The sequence below is a fragment of the Primulina eburnea genome, chromosome 11, assembly GCF_022965805.1.
Source record: "Primulina eburnea isolate SZY01 chromosome 11, ASM2296580v1, whole genome shotgun sequence".
NCBI classification, from domain to species: domain Eukaryota; kingdom Viridiplantae; phylum Streptophyta; class Magnoliopsida; order Lamiales; family Gesneriaceae; genus Primulina; species Primulina eburnea.
In genome coordinates, this window is record NC_133111.1 from 5,808,042 (window position 1) to 5,830,235 (window position 22,194).

Here is a 22,194-nt window from a genome sequence, read left to right on the forward strand (position 1 = left end):
ATGAATTATGATGCATGAGACTGAGAATCTATATTATTTTATTATAAATTTCATTTGTTTTTATTATATATTACAATTAATATTATTATTATTATTTTATGTAAGAAGTATATAAAAAATAGTATTATTAATTTATTTTACATACATAATATAGATTTTATTATTCTTATTATTAACTTATTAAATACAAATAAGTATTGCAATTATTATGTTTTTTAATTAATATTATTATTTGTATCGTTGTGGGACAGGACATCGTTTGTGTAGAAAATGAATGTAAATTATTTGAGTGTGTATTTGATTATAATATATTAATTTATAAGTTATGTATTATTTAAGTAATCTAGTGGTTTTGCTGTTCGAATTTTGCATTTGTTTTTCAATTTTTGCATTTTATTATATTTATATATGAGCTAATAAATATTATATGTTATATATATTTATGCCGTACATAATTAGGAAAATTCAAGATTTATTCAAAATCTAACAAAGTTCGAACGTAAAAACTTGTATGAGACGATCTCACGGATCGTATTTTATGAGACGCATCTCTTATTTGAGTCATCCATGAAAAAGTATTCATTTTTATTGTGAATATCAGTAGGATTGACATGTCTCATAGATAAAAATTCGTGAAACCATTTAACAAAAGACCTACTCAAGTTTGAACATGTTCAAATGTGGTTACTTCCATTATTAACTTCAAATATCCAGAATTTTAAATATTAAAAAAATAATTAAATATATCTGGATACACAATCTAAAATTAAGAAACTAATGAGATACTATCAAATAAAAAACAGAACGAGATGATATTGCACAGCAGAAAACATATAAATACCAAAAAATCTACCCATCATCGAAACAATGACATACAATCAAAAGTGACTCTCATGTGAGACCGTCTCACGGGTCATAATCTGTGAGACGAGTCAACCCTACCCATATTCACAACAAGAAGTAATACTCTTAGCATAAAAATTAATACTTTTTCATGGGTGACCCAAATAAGAGATTCGTCTCACAAATATGACCCGTGAGACCGTCTCACACAAGTTTTTGCCTACAATTAAATACAAAACAAACAAAAAAACTGACCGATTAACATAAGATACTTGATAAAATACAGAGAAAATCATACAATCATAATTAAGCTAAGCTTGACTTATTTTAAAGGCCGGTTTTTTTTGAATGTACTGATTCGGTTTTTTAATATTTTTTAAAATTTTGATTAATTCAGTTATCCAATGCAATTCGGTTCAATTTGCTAGATCTTGTTGCAGTACAGCATCAATTCATTGATTGCATTGACAATAATTTCTATATCATCTTTTATGATTTGTTGTCCCACAGTTCTTAAATCCGTGTAATATGATTCGCCGCTAGCGAAGGAACGAGACATCAATGGCAAATCCATTGGTTATATTTATACAAACCTTATTGGACTTGTACATCATTTGAAGGCCATTCCTAAGCAAAGGAGTAAAGGTTGATACCTCGACGCCTTTCAGGTTGTTGTTACTGACTGCTTCAGTAGATTGTATGTGGAAGTTTCATTGATTGGCTCAAAGTGCCAGTTGCGATCTGCATTTGTTGGTTCCACTGGGGATACACGCAAGACTTGCTTATGGTATTCGTATAGTGTTTTTCTGTGACCGACGCTTATGTATGTGATCCCTGCAGCTTCGATCAACCGATATATATGTGTCTGCAAGTAATAGTTTAGTGTAAGAAGCAAGGATATCGTTGCCAATCACCAGCAATAACTAGACAGATGATAATTCCACAATAAAGAAAGGAGGCACATAGAATTACACGATAAACGAATCTGTGACAAAATATACAAAATATATATATACAAACAAAGGAGTGAATCTGGTTTGTGTTGACAAGAACCAGCCATACATTGGGTGTTGCTTTTAAAGAGTTGGAAAAACTATTCAAGTACGCTGCAGAAGATCCATAATTGGCTGGCTTTGACTACTCAAGAACACTTCACTCCTAGTGTCCAGATATTTCAGCAAATATGTTGATTTGGTAAGCATAATGTAAAGTTTGTCACAAAAAGAAATTATAGGGAAACAAAGGTATTAAATTTCAGTCACCTCGTTGGCTTCGTCTAAAGCACTAGTAGATTCATCCAAGAGAATCAAGAATGGCTTTGAAAGCAATAAACGTGCAAATGCTAGACGTTGCTGCTCACCAAGAGAAAGAACACTAGACCATTCATATATGGAATCTAGATCAAATCGTGACAGTATGTAGCCAAGCCGAACATCGTGTAGAACTTGAATTATATCATCAGTAGTAGGCTTCTGAAGCCTTGGATCCATGTTTTGTGCCCTCATTAGGAAAGGTAGTGAACCTGAAAAATAAATCTCTCAACAACTTTAGTTCTAAATAAGTGCACGTGCACCCATATCAGCCATAGTTTTCAGGCTTCAATGCATTTCCCAATTCATGTTCTTTTCAATCTACTCAGTTAACGTGCGTTTAGAATGTCCTAGAGTGGTGAAAAAACTAACAAAAATATTTCAAGATAATTACAAATTTTCGAACATTGTGAAATTGGTTAAGTTCGACGTCTAGCATTTCCTAGGACTTTCCTACATTGTCGACTTTTTGTGTATTTCTTAATCAATGAAATTATCCGTAATTAATCGAAACATACAAAAGTTTGAAGTCCTCACAACATATAAACCTTTCATAGGTTAATGAGCATTAAAACAGTTTCAGGCATGCATGGTGATACTCAGGGATGAGGTGGCATATATGAGATATTATACCAGTTGGTTTATCGTTGTCTGACATGGAAATTGAATCTTCACACCAAGTAGGATAAAGCAATTGTTGACGAAGCGTTCCCAAAACCATATATGGTTTCTGAGGAAGGAAAAATACACCTCTAGAACGTTCATTTTTCCGTCTTTTTTCATGGCCCTTGGTCTTGTCCACTGAACTTTCTTCAAGAGAAGTCAGGTTTGAAGAAAACTGTGACAGAGGATCTCCCTCATTTATCTCATAAGTTGTGATAGTGCCCTTTCCAAAGCTCCAGAGACCAGCTACAGCTCTTAGTAATGAAGTTTTACCACTTCCGCTTGGTCCTGTAATCTGTTACTCAAGCCAAGCACCAATAACCAATCCATTCTTTCACTTTCCCAACTCAGTTATAATCTTAATAATGAAATACAATTACTAACCAGCAAGTGGTTCCTCTCATAGACGTCCAAAGACAAATCTCTGACAAGTGTTGCTCCGCTTGGAGTCATTAGAGTTAAATGATTGATACTCAATAACTTTGAACTGTTGCCAAGGGGCACAGATCCATTAGAAATGCTACAGTCAGAAATAACGCATAATTCACGACAGATTTCTTCCAAGTTGTCAGCATCACTTCTAGTCTCTTTGCTGTTTAAAAGATCGTCGAATTCACCTGAGATTTAAACTTTCTAAATTACATCGCATTTTGGCATGCTGTTGAAAATTTACAACCATTGACAATGCTACAAAAGAACTGTAGCAGTATATGTGAAAGATCCATAAATCAAATTGCACAAGCACGATTTTTTTAAAAAAAGGACACGGATAGAATCAGCGATGACACTGTTCTGACATAGCAATATAAATTATCGTACTCCATGCACATTCACCAAATAAAAAGGTGATTCTCACCATACTTTGTCTTCTATCAACAACATATGCATACCAAATTTAACGAGCTATCTAAATCCAAATGAGTATAGCTGGTAAATAAATTGTGGCCATGATGGCCAACATAAAATTCTATTATCAACCAACTGACTAAGTTTCAAATTGTTTATTCATGAAGCATCACCTCAGCTCAACATAGAACTTCGACACATCAACAACACCAGGTGGTTTCCACACATCAGCATCTAATGAAATCAGAATTATGTGATAACAGTTGCTCTGACTTTAAGATATTCAAGAGAAAATCTTAATACATTTTCAAAGAGAATATATTGATGTACCTAGTCGCTCAATGACAGCAGAAAAGGCACTGAGAGCTTGAAATTGGTACACTATGAGGGAAAAATCTCCAAGAATGTGATTAAATGCAGATGCAGACTGATTAATAACTCCAAATTCAATTTTTCCAGAGAAAAACATGGGTGCAACTACTGCTGCAGGAAGAATCTGGATCAGGTATCTGTAGCCATTGGTGAAGAACTCCAGATTTCTGGAAGATATCAATAATTGCTGTAAAGTTTTAAATGAAATTTTTAAATATAATAAGATAAGCGACTTAAATGATATCAACTATCAACAGCTCTTTATAAAGGAATAATACTGATTTTGAAAGAATGGATGGAGATGAAAGAAACATCAGGATATTTCACAGGTATTTCAAGGATCGTTGACGCATAATATTTTCACTTGCTTTTTCTAGACTCCCGTTTTGAGTATCCCTTTCATTGTCCCTATATTCATCAAGACACTAACAGCAACCAGTGACAAAGCAAAGGCAGTACATCAACCAACCAATCAGGGAAACAATCAAGTTAATCAAAAGTTAATTAGAATTAGATTTACAGAATTCTCTATTTCACGTTGCATTTCACAATTTCACAAATAACTCTGAAAGAATGATTCCACCCCTGTGTTTGAAATTTTATAAGATGAAAAGTGAAACAGTCAAGGTTCAAAAATCGAAATGAAGTGGAAACAGCGCAAATGGCTGGTGAGAAGGGTTAAAAGCTTGTACTACAAAAGACAGTCTTATAACTTTCATACACTGAGATTTTCGAATGCACTTCTGAATCGCTGCATTAGAAGTTGCATCTCATTTTGTTCACCGCCATAAAATGCAATGGATTCAGCATTTTCTCTAATGCGCACTAGTCCATAACGAAAATCTGCTTCTTTTTTCTCTTGCAAAAAGTTCAGATTCACCAGTCCCTGAAGGTAAAAAGTTCTCAATACTGGAAGGTAAGTTGTGCACACACTAGTTTATGATAAAAATATTATACTGCTCCAAGGAGTTTTAAAGAAGCACGTCTATGTATTTTAAAACTGCGTGATGTTTAAGGTGAGACTTACCCTTCCAAGGGCAATACTGATAGCTGTTCCTCCAAGTGAGTAACCCAGAAGAACGAGAAAAAGTGGTGGATAGATTCCATATAAGATATTACTGAAAGATATCAAGTCCAAGGTAGCATTGAAGAGTGTCAAGGAAAATGCGAGAGCTGTTGCTGTGAAAGAACTTAAATCATCAACAATCCTCTGATCGGGTTATCAATTATTGATTGAGATTGTATTTTGTAAAAAGTTCCATTCTTCAAATATCGATCCATGTAATAGCTTGTCATCCAAGATCTCCATCTCAAAGAAAGAGTATCTTTTGCATAATCCCTCAAAACAAAAACCTGAAAATAAAATAATATGAGTAGGAATAACTCCTAAAATCAGCAGAAGCTAAGACAAAAATCAATATGAAGAAAAGGAAAAAACATGAGGAAGCATTCTTTGAGCTCATATATTGTAACGCTCTGAGTCTCCGACCATGTCCTGGATTTAAATGGAGCAAATAAAAGAAATTCCAGGAAAAATTCTTAATTTTGTCATAAATAAAATTTAAAGTTAACACAATCAAGAATATTCTTTAATTCCTTAGTTTATCACTGAAAATCCTACCTAAGACATTCGGTACCGTGTATGACATAAATCAGTCAGAATATTATGAATTGAATACTTTCAATAGCATACAAGAGGTAAAGGAAATTTGACATGCAACAGTATTCCTTTGGGAGCCTTGCTGTAATCTAGAATCCAAATATGTACGGAAACAATAAAATAAGGCGCATACATCCCCTGCGTTGATATATTCCTAAATAGGTAAATGAACACCACTAAACAATTCACAGGAATTATACAGTCTGTAATGGAGCTTCTTTATGACACATTTCAATTCAAGTAACAACATTCTGAAATTAGATCATCCGCAAGGTAGTGACCAACCAAAATGATGGCAAGTAATAATTTGGAAATGTTTATTTTCTATCAATTGAGAAAACATATCTATTTGAAGTTCGATGGTGTAAAAGCTTTATATTATTAGCATGTTAAAAGTATTATTTAGGCGCTGGTTGGTAAAAGTGTAATTTTATAGTTTTTGGTAATTTTTTAGAATCTAGTGCTCTGTTAAAAATTTCAAGGAAGGTGTTGAAATCATTTTCACATAAGTAATTTGGCCCGTAGCTTCAAATTGCCAAACAATTTATCAAATGTGTTAAGTATTTTATGTTGGCTAAATGTTAAATAGAAGCAGATTGTTTGATGTAGATTGACAGATAAAAATCGCTTTCTAGCTGGACCGATGACTTGATGAAAATTACCTTACCACTAGGTAATACAGAAGAATTTTCCATAATTGGCGTAATGTTACTAATTGGTGATTATCCGATTTCTTTTTGATAGTGAATCAATCGACCCGTGAGTTTTTCGAAGTCACTCAATGATTATCACTCATTGTCATGATTGCCATTTGATGCATTTACTAAATTTGAAATGTTGAGTCTTGATCCTTTGCTATTGTAGCCATGCGTTGGATTGAGGTGACTGTTATGATGCTATAGTCATGTCCATGGAGTAGACAATGACTAAATGGCAACAGCTCGACAATGATCTTGAGTTGTGAGGATCAAGCGCATGCAACAGCATCTCTGGTTAAATGCAAGAATGGATCTTTTTGCATGTTTTTCAATAGCACAAGGGTTTGTAGGCTATTTTCTAACACAAAGATCTGGTATCCTCAATATTAACACAAGGGGTTTCAGCATAATTTAATTATCACAAGGGCTCTAAATGCATTTTAGACAGAAAAAGATTCAAGCAATATCGATTCAGATTGGATATTAGGTATCAATCATCATATTCATGGTACAAGCAATGAAGGCATTTCACATCCTGTAAATAATGCAGAGAAGACTAACACGAGAAATACCTAAGAAAATGGAGCAATGTGCTCACCGGAATTCCAATAGCAAAGGCAGCCAAGTAATACATCAGTTGCTTGGTAAACTGTTCTTGGTCTTTATCTATCATCACCAGAGAACACACCAGAGAAGTCACCCTCGTTAGTAAATCAAACAGCTGCAAAGATAGTACAATAACATGAAAAGAACAAGGGAGAAATCGTACTAGCAAGGGCATTATAGAAGTCACGGCCAAGAAAGTTGAAACCAACACTGATACCCGTCGTCCCCAAAGTAAGTGCAAAAACGCCTGCAAGCCGCCACCGAGCGTGGACCCTATCATCGGAAAACCAATAAGGTGCAGCCACTTCCCAAAACCTCTTCAGTAGGAGTTGGACATTTGGGGCCTTCCTCCGCGCATTCTCCTATACTCGAAACAAAACCAAAACGTTCTTTTAAAACAAGCCAGCAAATTTGAAGGCATTGTCATATGTCAACATCGTGAGCCGTACTTGGATAATTGAATCATGAACAAACAACCTGATCAGATTCCGGTGAAGCAGAGGAAAAATCACCAACAAAAGCTGGAAACAAAGAGGGACCCGATTTTTTCCTCCGAGTAGCACCGAAAAATGAACGATTAGGAACCAATCTGAACCGACAAAATTTGCGATACTTGATTTTCCCGCTGATTTGAATAGCTGTGGCACTTCTTGAAAAAGCTTGAGTGTGAAATTTCTGTGGCGGAAGGTAGACTGTGGATTCCAGTCCTATCATTTCGCTAGATGTCACGAGCATTCAATTCCAATTCATTGGGCTCGCTCTACAGCTCTGGCCGCCATTGATGCCACTGAATCATTCCGCTAGTGAGCGGTGGTACTCGGCTGAATTGGGTTGGAATTTTTTCCAATGTCAGAAATATATTATCCGCATATGGCGGCTCATCATATGCCACGTCATTTTGAGAATTTTTTAAATAATACAAAAAAAATAAAATTTACAAACATATCAAATTTTCAAAAAATTAAAATCAATATTGGATAAAATAAGATTTTTTTAATTTAATTTCTAAAAATAAAAGTGAATGTAGAAAAATTGAAATTTATCCGAATAAATAAATACATTTGATAGTACTTTTTGAAAAAAAAATCGAATTTCTAAATGTTACCAAACTATTTAACATGTTACGATTATTTTGAATAAAATTATACTCTTTTTTTAAATCGTTTTCTGAATGTTTATTTTTGCAATATTAAAAGAAAGCATAATAGTTTGAGTGTTCAATTAAAAATTGATCATTTAGAAAATAAGAAATTAAACAAAAAAAAAACATAGGACTTATTTGATTTTTCAAAAGTGCCACGAAGTATGGTAGGACAAAAAGTTAGCGAGGCATGATATATATGACACATACAAAAGATTATATGATATAATAAAATGATATTTGTCATGTTTTTCGATAAACAAACATCGGTAGTGTTATTGGGTGTGATATTGCAATAAAAATATATATTTTTAAACAATACAAATAAAGAAAAAATAAATAGATAAGAAAATAATAAAAACGTAGTATTTGTATTAAGTACATGAGTTTAGGAGATTTCTCAATTAAATGAACATCTAAATCATTAAGTTGAATCAAATACATTTTATTGTTGTACTTTAAGCTTTAATTCTTGTACTTAATAGAATTCCATGAAATCATTAAAAGTTTTTTTATATTTTGAATACCTATAGACTTTTGTAGAGTTTTAAAAAATAAAACTTAAATATCACATTACTTTTTAAAATTTTACAAAAGTTTATATTGAATGACCAAACTTTTATAGAGTATATAAAATTGAATAAATTAGATTTTTAAACTCCATAAAAATTATTAAAAACCTAGAATCGGTGTATCCTAAGAATTTACTAATATTTAAAGCTAAAATAGACAAAAATGCCTACATGTAAATGGTGAAAACAAAGGAAATCTTTTATACTCTAAAAATAATTATATTCAATTTTTCAGGAATTACTAATATTTGACTGTGTATTTTAAGGCATTCCGCAAGTTGCTGACCACCACAATCGGAAATCCGGTTCCAAGTTGATTTCCTCTGCGGAATCGTTTGGAGATGGCGCTGAAGTTTCTAAACAAGAAGGGATGGCACACGGGCAGTCTGCGCAACATCGAGAATGTGTGGAAAGCCGAGCAGAAGCACGAAGCCGAGCAGAAGAAGCTCGAGGAACTCCGCAAGCAGATACACGAGGAACGAGAGCGATCAGAGTTTCGCCAGCTCCAAGAACAAGCTGGCCTTATACCGTAATTTCTCACTATTCTATTGTATTATGGTCTGTTAGAGAATTAGGGCTTATGGGTTCTTTCTTAATTTATTTGAAATGATTCATTTGCAGCAAGCAAGAGCGTTTGGACTTTCTGTACGAATCGGGATTAGCTGTTGGGAAGGGGACTTCCGGTTTCAAGGCTCTTGAATCTTTGCCCAAGAATGATCTCGAAAACGCTGCCCCTTCCTCTTCTGTTGTCGATTCGGTTACTGCTACCGCTCAGGTTGTCAAAGGCTTTTCTTCTTTTATATTTTTATTGTTATGGAAATTGGCCTGGTGTTTGAAGTATTAATGTATGCATTGCAATTGCATGTTTGTCATATCGAACAGCAATTGGCAGTTCCAGGGGCTTTGTTTGAGGAGAAGCCACAATCAGCAAATGATACTTGGAGGAAACTGCATTCAGATCCTTTGCTTTTGATTCAGATCCTTTGCTTTTGATCCGTCGGAGAGAGCAGGAAGCACTTGCTCGTGTCAAGAATAACCCAGTTCAGATGGCCATGATTCACAAATCTGTAAGTCCATTGGATGAAAACATTTATTTGGTATGGTTTGGTCTACCTCATTTAGCTAATCTCTCTGGTTTTACTCATGATTTGGTGCATAGAAACAATTATAGGACAACATAAAAGACTGTTTGATGCCTCACTATAACATCTTTTGGTTGTGTTTCAAATATTGACCTTTGTTTTCAACTTGTTGTTTTTGTATGGAATAAGCACTCTCAATTATTTTACAGAAAGCGCAATGGTGGATGAAAGAGCAAATCTATGCAACTTCATTAATATATTTGTGCCACACTTCATATAAAGAATTCGAGGCTTATTTTTCCGAAGATTTAATTAAAAAATGTTTGGGTTGTCCTCCTTTTCACTCTGATGAGAACAAAGTGATCTAGTATAATATAAATTGACGTTTTTTCTGCATTTCAATCTAATATATACTTCGATATCTCGATTAGGTTTACTTTAGAAATGCATGCTAGATCAGAATTATGAATTATCAATTATCTCAAAATCAAGCCATTGGAAATTGCGCGCTAGTGTGATGTTTTTTAGAATTATTGTATTAGGTTGGGTATTTGGGGCTTATGCCGAAGGGTTAATGGTTGGTTTTAAAGTGCCACTAGTGGCAATGTTTTAGGAGAAATATACATTTTTTCCCATTTCAAGTTTGATAGGATCCATGGGGAGGAACATTATTCTCTTCTGTTAATGTTTTCATAAGCCCATCTCCTTGTGTTTCAAAAGACATAACTGGAAAATGAGTCGACAATCTGGTGCTTGGCCAAAGACTTGTATCGAATTTTCAAACTTTCTGGAATGCAGTATAAACATAGGATTCTTGCCACATTCAATCACCGCATAGATCTAGTCTCATCTACCAGACTATTCGATGCAGCTGCCCCTACCAATCTGATGTGATATCCGACATATCACCTTGTATTATTGATTGTTATTATCTATTACGCAAAAGATCTCTAGAAAATACTTTACTTTGAGGCTATATTTGTCAAATGATTGTTATATACACCCTATTGAGGGTGTTTAAGTGATGTGCACTAGATCTTTGTCAAATGGTCACTAGTTCAATTGTCAAATTACAGGTAGAAGCGAAAAAGAAGGACAATGAGGAGGAAAAACATAGAAAGAAACGTCGTGAGAAGCAGTCTAAACATCGGAAACGATCATCATCGAAAAGTGATTCTGATTCAGAAGATACTGAGTTCACCTGTGAAAAAACAGTCAGAGTTTTATCAACAACGCAAAAAATATGAAGGATCTTCCCATGAAGAAGCTCAGAATTCTGATGAAGAATCAAGCGAAAGGGGTAATAGAAGAAAGAGATATTATGACAAGCAGTACAAAGAAGGGCAATCTGGTGGCCATCAGGACACCGAATACAATAGTGGACGAAAACGGTGGAAGGATCATTATGAATTTCAACATCAAGAATATTTCAGAACGACGACAGGTCAAACCGTCAAATCTCATTATGACAACCAAAATGGCCACCTTGATCCCAAACATGAGAAAAGTGATGATGCACGGAAAATAAAGAAGAGTCGTCATGATTATGAACTCAAAGAACGTTTTTCAGACAGGCATTCTGAGTCTCGTCATGACAAGCGAGAACATATTTCAGAAAGGCATTCTGAATCTCATTATGACAAGCAAAGCCGGCTCAAATCTTCTCAAAAGCCACCAAGACCTGATTCCAACAATAGACTTCAAAATTCTGTTAAACTTACAGCAGAAGATAGGGCTGCTAGGCTGCGGGAGATGCAAATGGATGCTGAAGTGCACGAAGTGCAAAGATGGAAAAGGCTTGACAAGGCTGCAGAAAGTGATGCTCAGGAAGCTCTTCGAGATCAAGCATATGCTGGGAGAAACTTCCTGGATACTGCTCAAAAAAGTATATATGGTGCTGAGAAGGGAGGAAGCTCGACCATTGAGGAGAGTGTTCGGCGTCGAACTCATTATTCACAGGGAAGGTCAGATACTGATAAGAATGCGTTCCGGCGGTAATGACAAGCCATTATTTGTTGAAGAGATCCAGAATGTTTCCCTGCCCCTTTAAAGATGAGATTGCCCGGTGTAATCTGATATCTGTACCAATCTTGTCTGTTCCATTTGCATTTACAGGAAAGAATTCGATGTTAATTGTCTCACTGCAGTAGTACGGTAAGCTGCCTACTGTTGCGATCCGCAGTGTAAAGTAATAAGTAACTTCAGCTACAAATCCTAAGCTCCACTTCGATTCTTTTATATCATGTTCTACATATTACTGTATATGCTTTAATTTTTGTGTTAATATCAGCTGAGATTCTCAATAAATGGTGCATGTTTGGAGCAGAATTGACCGCCCGGATGGTCTAACAGAACAATGCTATGCGGCCAATGAGTCTTGGGTGTATGGTCATTTGCAATTGTAATAATTTTCAAATCCCATACAGCTGTATTGACAGAAGCATGATGAAAAGTTCAATGGGTTTTTTTCCACCAAATCTAATGTCAAATATAAAAAATACACTTCTCCAATGATAAAATTAAATAGACATTCTAAACTTTAATTTTTTATAAAAGTTGCACAAACACCTACATCATTTGAAATATGGATATGGTGAACTGAAGTATTTTGATGATCGTCCCAGCGTCTCACAAGTTGGAAAACACGACTCTAGGTGTTTAAATGCTAGGAGAGATGATATTTTACTCATTTCTTCCCCACACATACCAGAAAAATTGAGATAGCTAGGGTTCATCATTTTCTCCCAAACTTCTTCTATGAATCTCTTCCAAACCCTTATCAAAATCAAATGAAGCCAAATCAGAATTGTGCAGCCGAAGCGTGGTGGGCCATAACTCATTAATTACATTTATATATGAAAAATCGAGATATGGCTTTATAACTAAGGGGCTTCTCGTAGAACAGTGTTCATTGATCAAAATGATCGGGGGCAAAACGGTTAAAAGAAAATTCAATTTTCGAAAAGTCATATTTCAAATCACTTAGAGTAGTCTGGACTTTATCTATACTAATCAGGACGCTGCAAGCTCGAGCTGGATGACACATATACAACAACCTAACGTCCGCTTAGCATAGATAACGTCCGAACTAGTTTAGCCGGCCTGATATATGACTTGGAGCAAATTAAGTTTTTTTTTAATTGTTTTGCTCGTTGGTTAATTTGATCACTTGTATATGACATATTATCAAAATATTTCAGCTCGTCAGATTCCAGGTGAGACTGGAAGTACAACTTTTATAAAGTTTAAAATCTATGATATTTATTTAATTTTTACATGAGAGAAGTGTTTGTTTTCAATATTTCAGATGCTTGGTGCAATAACTCCCAAGTTCAATTCGAAGTGCTTTTTTTTTTTTTTGAGGAAATCGAAGAGTTTTTTTAAAAAATTTGTTTAGTGGTGAAGTTTCTTATTTCACCTATCATCATATTTCTTATAAAGCTAAAGCGAGAATCTTTAAAAAAAATCTCCACAATTGGAGTAATTAACTCAGTGAGATTGATGGCATTTTAATGAATTGACGAGTATATAAACGTAAGCAATTTATCAAGTCAAATAGTAACCTAGAATGATAATTCTCTTTACATAGCTCATTTCAGTTAATAATGATTTCTACACTAGCATGAGTTTTTGACGCAAATAACATAAAAAAATTTCCATTTTTTTGGTTGGTTCTCTAGGAGCCCCAACAAGAACACTTTATAGATATATGAAAAATATGTACTAACATAATAATTGATGGGAATGACAAGAGGTCCATATAATTGAATGGAAATTTCGTAAAATTAACAAAAATTCAGACTTTGGAAAAGTGGTTAATCCACACATTTGGCTGGGATCTCGAGATTAGGATCTCAATCTTTCTTTGATTGAATGTCATACGCACATCTGTAGAATATATATGACAGAAAAAATAAAAGTAAATCCATGGCTACACATTATCTGATATCCAAACATTCACCCACTCAGAAGTTAAGGTTCAAACATCTCCTAAATTTTATTCGTCAAAACCTCTTGTCATCTAGGTACCAATTAACGCTTACCTGACCTAACCAGCAATGTATTGATAACAAGTTACAGATACAAGGTGACAAATAGGTAATAGCCTTGGAAGCAGGCAAATGCACCATATGAACAACACTTGGGCAATTGCAGAATGATCAAGGCTGCATCTCATAAAGAAAAATGCAAATGGCTGCTAGTAAGCGGGTTCAAACTCGACCCCAATATCGAATGGGTAAGTTCCATTTCAGGTTTAGAGAATGCTCCATCATCATTGACCCGTAGCTTCTTTCCGGGCCTCTCATTAGTGCCTTTAACTCGAGAAGTCGACTGGAAATCAGAATCTGGGGTTTGTGGTTCGTGATGAGAGAATGATTCATCAAAAGAGAGGCTCTTATCTGTGGTATGTCTTTTGGCAGGTTTGTCAGGAAAAGGTGGCTCGGGTGTTGAAGCAGGAGTACCTGAGCCAGTTTTAGTATCTGATTCTGGAAAATTGTCCTCTGTTCCAGGCCCCTCAGGAACAACTCCATTGATGCGCTGTTGTTCTTCAATTATCTTCTTTAAGTACTTTCCTTGGGCTTCAATCCTCAACTGTAGCTGTCTCTGCACCTGTAAGATTCAAACGTAACATAATCTCATCAAATTATTTTGACAACCTAATATGCAAAACAATCTTCTAAATTCATTCATAAGTTATCCCATCCTCCTAGTTGAAAACTAATATACACTGTTAATCAGGTAAATGTCAGACTATATTTTTCTCAACAGGTGGAAAATGCAAAGGTGAATTTAACTTAAATTAACCCCATCATTTCAGGAGGTCAGAGACAGATCACTTTAAAAAAGGCTTTCAACGTTGGTGACAATATATGCGTATGGTAGGTATATAACAATTGGGTGCTCAAAATAGACTTTGAGGGATGATTGGGAAACCATTACAAGTCAGATGTCAGTGTAATGCATCTTTAATCAAGAAGAAAATATGTTCCAACATTTTGAATCTCTAGAGGATAAATTCTCCACAGCTCACAGTAGTTAAATACCAAAACAGCTCCAGAATAAGTTTCAAAATAAATACATAGAATCTGATAAATATTTAAAAACACATCTTGGTAAGCAACAAAGGTACGTAATCAAATGAGCTTCCCAAACTTGGCCTTGTTGTATTTCAAAAAAAATTCTAGGGGTTATAAAGAACAGGAATGAGAGAATTTACCTCTAATTGCTCATGCAGTCGCTTTTGAACCTCCATCTGGAGCTTGAGTGCTTCATTTATTTGCACACCACTACATGCAACACGTAAAAAACCTTCTTTCATGGAATGATCACATAAACAAGGAGAGAGGCGATTAGAAGCAACAGTTTCCACATTAGTAAGCAGAACAGAAAGTGAATATCTCTAAATAATTCACATGATTAGGCACAAGATAACATAAAAAGGTCACCCGCGTCTTTTAGTGACCCATACGAGAAATTGACAAAAATAAGAATAAGAAATAATATTCAACTTACGATGAACCATCCAAGGTGGAAAGCATATCTTCAGATTCTTTTTTATCTGGCATCGTCCCTAAAAAATATCACAAAACGTCCAAGTAACCAAATGCAAGATAAAAATACAACCAAACAACTAAATAATCAGTAAAATTTGCAATACAGTGACTTACCATCCAAAGATGAATCTGGAAGATACTTGGCAAGCCGGTATTTCTGTTTGCAACAATAAAATTAGTGAAAGCTCCCAAGCTGACAAAATACGCAGATAAACCGCCTTCTGAAAATAATTAATGACATGAATACCTGCAAGTGGCTTTTTACATGGTAAATTGTCAGCCCTTGAACTCCCATAATTCGGAGTACACCTTTTGGAGTAGCTCCTGAAATTAAAGTGAAGATATCAGAAAACTCATTAATCTTTTGTAGCTCTCTTTTGGGCAGCTGGAGGAGGGGCCAAAAATCTTAACTTTTTAAGTGTGAAGACAAAAACTTACTATCAGGACCACCAAGTTGTGCTACAGCATCAACAAATCGGTCGTGGAGCTCATGTGTCCAACGAAGCCGCTGTTTTGACGCCAGATTCGCATTGTTACCTCCACTGGTAGGTTCCATAGCACTTGTGCGACAGTCTAGCAACTGACTTCAAACTTCTGGATTGCTGTGAGCTAAGCTAAGGCTTGAACCACCTTTGGGTTGATGATTGTCAAATTAAGCCATGCAGGAAACAAAACCAAAGTATTGACAGGATGGGAAAAAGTCTAAGCAACACCAAAGCAGGCAGCATCCAAACACATGATAAACATCGGTTGGGTGTGATAACCTTAATGCATTCTAGTAAACCACTTACTTCTTCCTTTTCCTTTCATGTGAGGTTGATACTAGGAGGGGGAGACACGATGGCATAACAATGAGGACAGGTTTTCATCAAGAGAATAGATGATGGTGATAATTGGAAAGCATTCGGCACATTTGGCCCATTGAACAAAATTTATTATTCGATTTCCATAGAAATGAAAATATCACGCAATTATTCCGTACAGATCGCGTAAAACATTAACTTAGATATTTGTTACACCGAGAATGCAAAAATTAATAAATGAAATGGCAGGTGTTGGAAAACCCTGATAGGCAGGATGGATTACAAAAGGTATACAAAACTTAAGTGAGATAAAGGTGAAGTAACAATTCCAGCGGATTGCTCAAATCAACAAAAATAAACACAAAGCTACAGTCATCGCTATAAGGAGGAAACACTTGAGGGAAATTGCTCATCAGTCTCTAATAATCCTAACGACAAGAAATAGCACATATGACCAAATCAAAGTCATCTGAATAATTTCAAGCAATACTGTGGCATTTAGACCAAGGTTAAAAAATATGATATAAGAACCCATATCTTTAGGAATGCTGCAGTGGACGTGTAGAAATAGGGGAGGAAAGTTCTTCCAGTCTCCAAGATAGCAAAATATTTCGAAAACACATGGAAACTTTTAAATTAAAAATCCTCAGGAGAAATCATGCCAGGTAGCAATTAGCAAATAACTTCCCATAAATGAAGCATTTAATTAAGCACCGTTAAATCCATAATTAGGCTATGGCCACCTCTCACTCCAGAAATGAAGTATAATTCAGCGGGAATTTGAGAAATCAATATTCTCATATCAAAAGCTCAAAAAAATCACGAAATTGACAGAACTCCAGAACCGAGAAAGCATGCAATTCCAATTTCCAGGAAAGTGGGGGAAAATTCACATGATGATAAAATGAACAAGGTAACTGAAAAAACAAAAAATGAATCCATACCCAGATCCATTAATTCCAAGGCCGATCCTTGAAATCTTCGATATGCTATTACGAACCAAAAGATTCAACTCAACACGGTTAAAATCGAACCAACAATTCAATTCGGTAAAACACCCAAATAACCAGAAGTAAAGACGATGAAGATAAACTCGCGATTGTGCGGTGATTCAACCTTGCTCGGATAATAATAATCGATTTGTAAAATAAAGCTTTACTGAGCCAAGAGGGGAGTGGTTAAAGGCACTGAAAATTCATTTGGGTGATAATAAAGGGATGAGTGTACGATCAATTTAAGTCAATTTTATTTATTCAAAAAATTAGATGGATGAGATTACCCTAATTTTGGTGGAAAAAACTATTGGATTTAAACATATTTTATTATGTCGGTCGCAAATATTCGGAGATCGATTCAATAAAAAACTCGTTTGAGATCATTCATTCACTTAATTGAGCTAGCTCAAGCTCGACAATGTTATCGAACCGAGCTTGAGTTTAAGGATATTCGGCTCGTAACCTCGAGAGCCTGTTCTCGAGCTCGACTCATTTATAGTTGAGCTTTGAGTGTACAATAATAACTTGCATGGTCTCACGTTAAAATTTGAATGTAAAAGAAGTGATTGAAAAACTATAAAATGAATAGTGCATTCCCTTATATTCTCATATTTTAGTTGATCTTTGGGTTAAAGAATGTTCGACGAGCTCGAAAATGACATTGTTTAACGAGCTCGAAAAACGAGCCTATTTAACGAGTCGAGATCAAGTTAGACTCATTAACACATGACAGATCAAACTATTTGCGAGTTCAATATTTTTGAAACGAGTCGAGCTCGAGTCTCATGATAAAAGCTCTAATTAAGCTCGAGCTAAACTCGAGTCTATATATATCATAAATGAGCCGAGCTCAAATCTGATACATGTGTTAAAAACGAAGAAAAATGTGATTCTTTGAACGATGTGAACATTCAAAATAGTGTTTTAATTGAAATTTGGAATCAAATTTGGCATATGTTTTTGAGGTTATTTGGTATTTAGTCATTAAGTCTAAATATAAGTTGTAATTCAGTCCCCATATTAGAAAAACTTAGTTTTAACTCTATCATCTGATTGTCTGAAATTAAAAACAAAATATTAAAGGTAAAAATTTGTGTGAGACGGTTTCACGAGTCATATTTGTGAGACGGATCTCTTATTTGGGTCATTCATGAAAAGGTATTGCTTTTTATGCTAAGAGTATTACTTTTTATTGTAAATATTGGTAGGATTGACCCGTCTCACAGATTAAGATTCGTAAGACGATCTCACATGACACCCACTCGATATTAAATTATACATACTCAATTTAAGTCACTTGCTAAATGTAATGCATATACTTGTATCTTATTTTCTATGTATCTTATTTTTCAAGAAAAAATATTAACATTTCATATAAATATATACTTAATTCGTTTTAACTAATACTTAAAATTTGTGCATTTATGTTATAATATAAATCATTTGTCCCTATATTATCGTTTTAGGTTTTTTGTCTTAGTAAAAATTTATAAATTTGTGTCACAATTTCAAATTATCTAAATTTTATTTGATATCAAGATCTTGATCCTTTGTTCCTCGTGTTTTTTGTGAACAAAAAAAACTATAATCATTCGAGCGGTGAAAAAATATGCCATGCAGTTTGACTACCAGACAATAATTTAACCAACCAATTATTACCACTGTCATTTTCTGGATATCACGTTGCAAGGTTAGAAGAGTAAATTCGCATGGTGATGTTTTCAATTTTCATAACAAGGGGTTCCCCTCCGGGCAGGTACTACTAGCTTGTGAAGGGGTTGCCCGCTGCCCTCAAAATTCCAAAACGGCCGAGCAAAATGACAATAACAAAGACAGTGAACCGGCAATGGAATCTATCAGCTTCCCGTTCCAAGATTGATTCATATTATAGACAAAATTTTATGTGAGATGGTCTCACGGGTCGTATTTGTGAGACAGATCTCTTATTTAGATCATTTATGAAAAAGTATTACTTTTATCAGTTTATGCTAAGAATATATCTTTTTATTGTGAATATCTATAAAGTTGACTCGTCTCACATATAAATATTCGTGAGACTGTCTTACAAGAGACCTACTCTATATTATATTATGTTTTGTTTGTTTGGATCGATGGATTTCAAAAGTATTTTGATTGTTCAAATAAGTAAGATCATAAACTTTAAATTCACTCGTTACTTGTCTATATAATATTTCATGTTAATTATAATGAATTTCAATTTCAGTCGATAATAACATTATTTGAAATTCATTATATTTTTTCTTACTAATATGTAAATAAGTACTGCGTTGATTTAATGTTTGATATATTATTTCATAATAAAATTATAATCAAAATTTATGGATTTCAAATTCATCTTCTCAAACACAATTTCAGTATCGATGTATGTACTGTTTGTTTGTACATTTTTAAATGTTTATATATATAAATATATATATATATTTATTTTAGTTTGGACATTTTTTAAATTAATTTGAATTATAATATAAATTAGGGTTCATTCGAATTTTATAATCAATTGATGAAATAAGAAAATAAGAGGCGATATTAATTATTACACTTGATAGGACCAATTTGTTATTACGATAATTGATCATACCAACATACCAAATTTGTCTTATTAACATAGTAAGAAGCAAAAGATATATATCAAGAAATATTCTGTTTATAAAACATTGGATACGAAAAGAAAAAAAATCTATAAATTTATAGATATTATATAAAGAGTTATCCATTCGATTGAAAACTGTTCATGTGTTCGATCCAAACAACTCTTCAAAACCGTTTAACCGATCAAAATCGATCAAGAATTGGTCGAACTAGTATTGAACTAGTTGGATCAGTTTACATTTATTATTTATATTATTGATTATAAATATATATATATATATATATATGATTATTTGGATTTTAGGTTTTGTTAAAAATATTATTTTAGTACAATTATAACTTATTTGATTTTTTAAATATTAGTAAAGATATATATTTACCAATGTTTAAAAATCAAATAAACTATAATATTATTAAAATAATATTTTTTACAAAATTCAAAATTTAAATACAAGCTATAGATATTTTGGATGAGCCAAAAAGTTAACAAACATGTAATTATTCTCGGTTAGTATTTACACATATCTCGACTGTGAAAACATCAATTATTCGTTGAATAGGGAGTAATTTTTTCAATGTAGTCATATTCGGGGTATATTTCTTTATGTTTGTATTTTTATTTTATTTTAGAAATAAAAAATAAAAAATTGAATACAATATTTTATTTCATGTCCTTATACTCGGAATCTATGTTTTCATTACAAAGTAGTGATGCTATTTTGTTTTCCTTACTTTTGTCAACTTCTGTCTTAATTTACAATATCATTAATTTCCAGAACTATGAATTAAAATTTCAAGAATAGTTCCCTAATATTTGATGAATTTAACATTTTCTCGTATGCCGAAAAAGAGTTAGATGTCGCATATAACAAGGGAAGTGAATGTAATTAATGCGTTCTTGATATACATATATATATATATATATATATATATATATATATATATATATATATATATATATATATATATAATTGTTATTGATATCAATTTTCTGTAGATCTACTTCTCTTAACTCCGCTACTTCAACTTCTTATTCTATTGGTGTTCATATTATATGGCTGGTTAACCGCCTACTTTATATCTGTAATGCCTTTATTTCCAAGTCTATTAATCAAATTGGCAAAAACTTGTGAGACGGTCTCACGGTCATATTTTATGAGACGGATATCTTATTTGAGTTATCCATGAAAAAAATATATTACTTTTTATACTAATATTATTACTTTTTATTGAGTATCGGTAGAAGTATAACTTTTTATACTAAGAGTATTATTTTTTATTGTGAATATCGGTAGGATTGACCCGTCTCACAGATAAAGATTCGTGAGACTGTCTCACGAGAGACATACTCAATCAAATTATATCCTACAATAAATATATTCGAACAATAACTACGTACGGTTTATATAATATATTGATAGCATTATTTGGATCATACATGGAAAAACATTATTTTTTATGCTAAGAGTATTACTTTTTATTGTGAATATTAGCAGGATTGACCCGTATCACAGATAAAGATTCGTGAAACCGCATCACAAGAGATCTACTCTTTATATGTAAGGACAAAAGTCTTATACTAATTATTTTTTATGTCTGAGTATGACAATTTTTAAGTATATCAAATTAAAAAAATACAATTTTTATTTAATAAAAAATATTATAAAAACCCTATTTTGATAAATTTGTAGTCTATCTACATATATTATAATTTTTATTTAATATAAAATATTATAAAACCTATTTTAGTAAATTTGTAACGTATCTATATCTATTATATATTATCAACTGCCAAAATACTTTTAAATTTATAGAAGTATTTAATTTTTTTAATATATTTATATTATTAAATTTTTTATAAATTACTCATAATAAAAAAATTATGAAAAAATTTTTAATGTGTAAATAACGAAAAATATCAAGTAAGCTTGTCGGGGGGTTTGGTACGTTGGTATGCCCAAACTTTCAAATTTGTTACTTATGTAAAATTAATGTACATATACTGCCTTTTGATGAGTATTATTCACGAAGAAGCCACTTTTCAAAATTGTTCTTTTGCTCCATTTGAACTTCAAATTGAGTCAAAAGATAGAAAATTATCTTCTATTTCTACATTAAAGCTTTTGTATTTTTCTTATTTTGCCATTTTTTTCACTTTTTCAAAAGAGTGTACAAACACGCAACATATATATCTTGATGCTAGTATTAATGTAAGAAAAAGAGGGGCAATTAGACCAAAATGATAGGATGGTATGTTTTTTTTCTTTTCATTTTATCATTTTTTTCTTTTGCCCCTTTTTTATGGTCAATTTAAAAAATTACCAAAACGCTTCATATCAATTTTTATAATTAAAAATTAAACTCCAAAGATTTTTTTTTAAAAATCAAATATTCTATAAGCAAGTAACACTTATGTCAAACCACTAATGTATATTAAC

The 22,194-nt window shown here is 33.2% G+C and overlaps 2 protein-coding genes and 1 pseudogene across 3 annotated transcripts; 1 reads left to right on the plus strand and 2 right to left on the minus strand.

The window, feature by feature from the left end:
* Nucleotides 1-1,307: 1,307 nt before the first annotated feature.
* Nucleotides 1,308-7,859, minus strand: LOC140804408 (ABC transporter D family member 2, chloroplastic-like). The gene is given in 11 exon segments (XM_073160418.1): nucleotides 1,308-1,708; nucleotides 2,106-2,365; nucleotides 2,787-3,111; nucleotides 3,201-3,433; nucleotides 3,993-4,221; nucleotides 4,756-4,920; nucleotides 5,062-5,255; nucleotides 5,258-5,387; nucleotides 6,991-7,058; nucleotides 7,162-7,360; nucleotides 7,476-7,859. Coding segments are annotated over 11 exon segments (2,262 nt in total). The 5' UTR covers nucleotides 7,734-7,859; the 3' UTR covers nucleotides 1,308-1,507.
* A 1,104-nt stretch (nucleotides 7,860-8,963) lies between these two features.
* Nucleotides 8,964-12,055, plus strand: LOC140804972 (uncharacterized; annotated as a pseudogene).
* Nucleotides 12,056-13,707: 1,652 nt separating this feature from the next.
* Nucleotides 13,708-17,361, minus strand: LOC140804273 (myb family transcription factor PHL7-like). 2 transcript variants are annotated; one of them, XM_073160166.1, is made up of 8 exons: nucleotides 17,268-17,336; nucleotides 17,096-17,140; nucleotides 15,787-15,978; nucleotides 15,596-15,672; nucleotides 15,463-15,505; nucleotides 15,308-15,365; nucleotides 15,012-15,081; nucleotides 13,708-14,404 (listed from the first exon to the last, which is right to left on the minus strand). In XM_073160166.1, the coding sequence occupies exons 3-8, from the start codon at nucleotides 15,902-15,904 to the stop codon at nucleotides 13,967-13,969; spliced, it is 804 nt and encodes a 267-aa protein (XP_073016267.1). In that variant the 5' UTR covers nucleotides 15,905-15,978; nucleotides 17,096-17,140; nucleotides 17,268-17,336; the 3' UTR covers nucleotides 13,708-13,966. The 2 variants fall into 2 exon arrangements, with proteins under 2 accessions (XP_073016267.1, XP_073016266.1); XM_073160165.1 differs by having other exon boundaries at nucleotides 17,096-17,361.
* Nucleotides 17,362-22,194: the final 4,833 nt, after the last annotated feature.

Bases quoted from the DNA above. Each gene is read 5' to 3' on its own strand.
- LOC140804273 (XM_073160165.1), bottom strand. From the start codon at position 15,904: ATGGAACCTACCAGTGGAGGTAACAATGCGAATCTGGCGTCAAAACAG. The intron at 15,366-15,462 runs GTAAGTCACTGT...GATATTTTTTAG, and splicing joins TCCAGATTCATCTTTGGATG to GGACGATGCCAGATAAAAAA. The intron at 15,082-15,307 runs GTAAGTTGAATA...TGTTGCATGTAG, and splicing joins TCCACCTTGGATGGTTCATC to TGGTGTGCAAATAAATGAAG.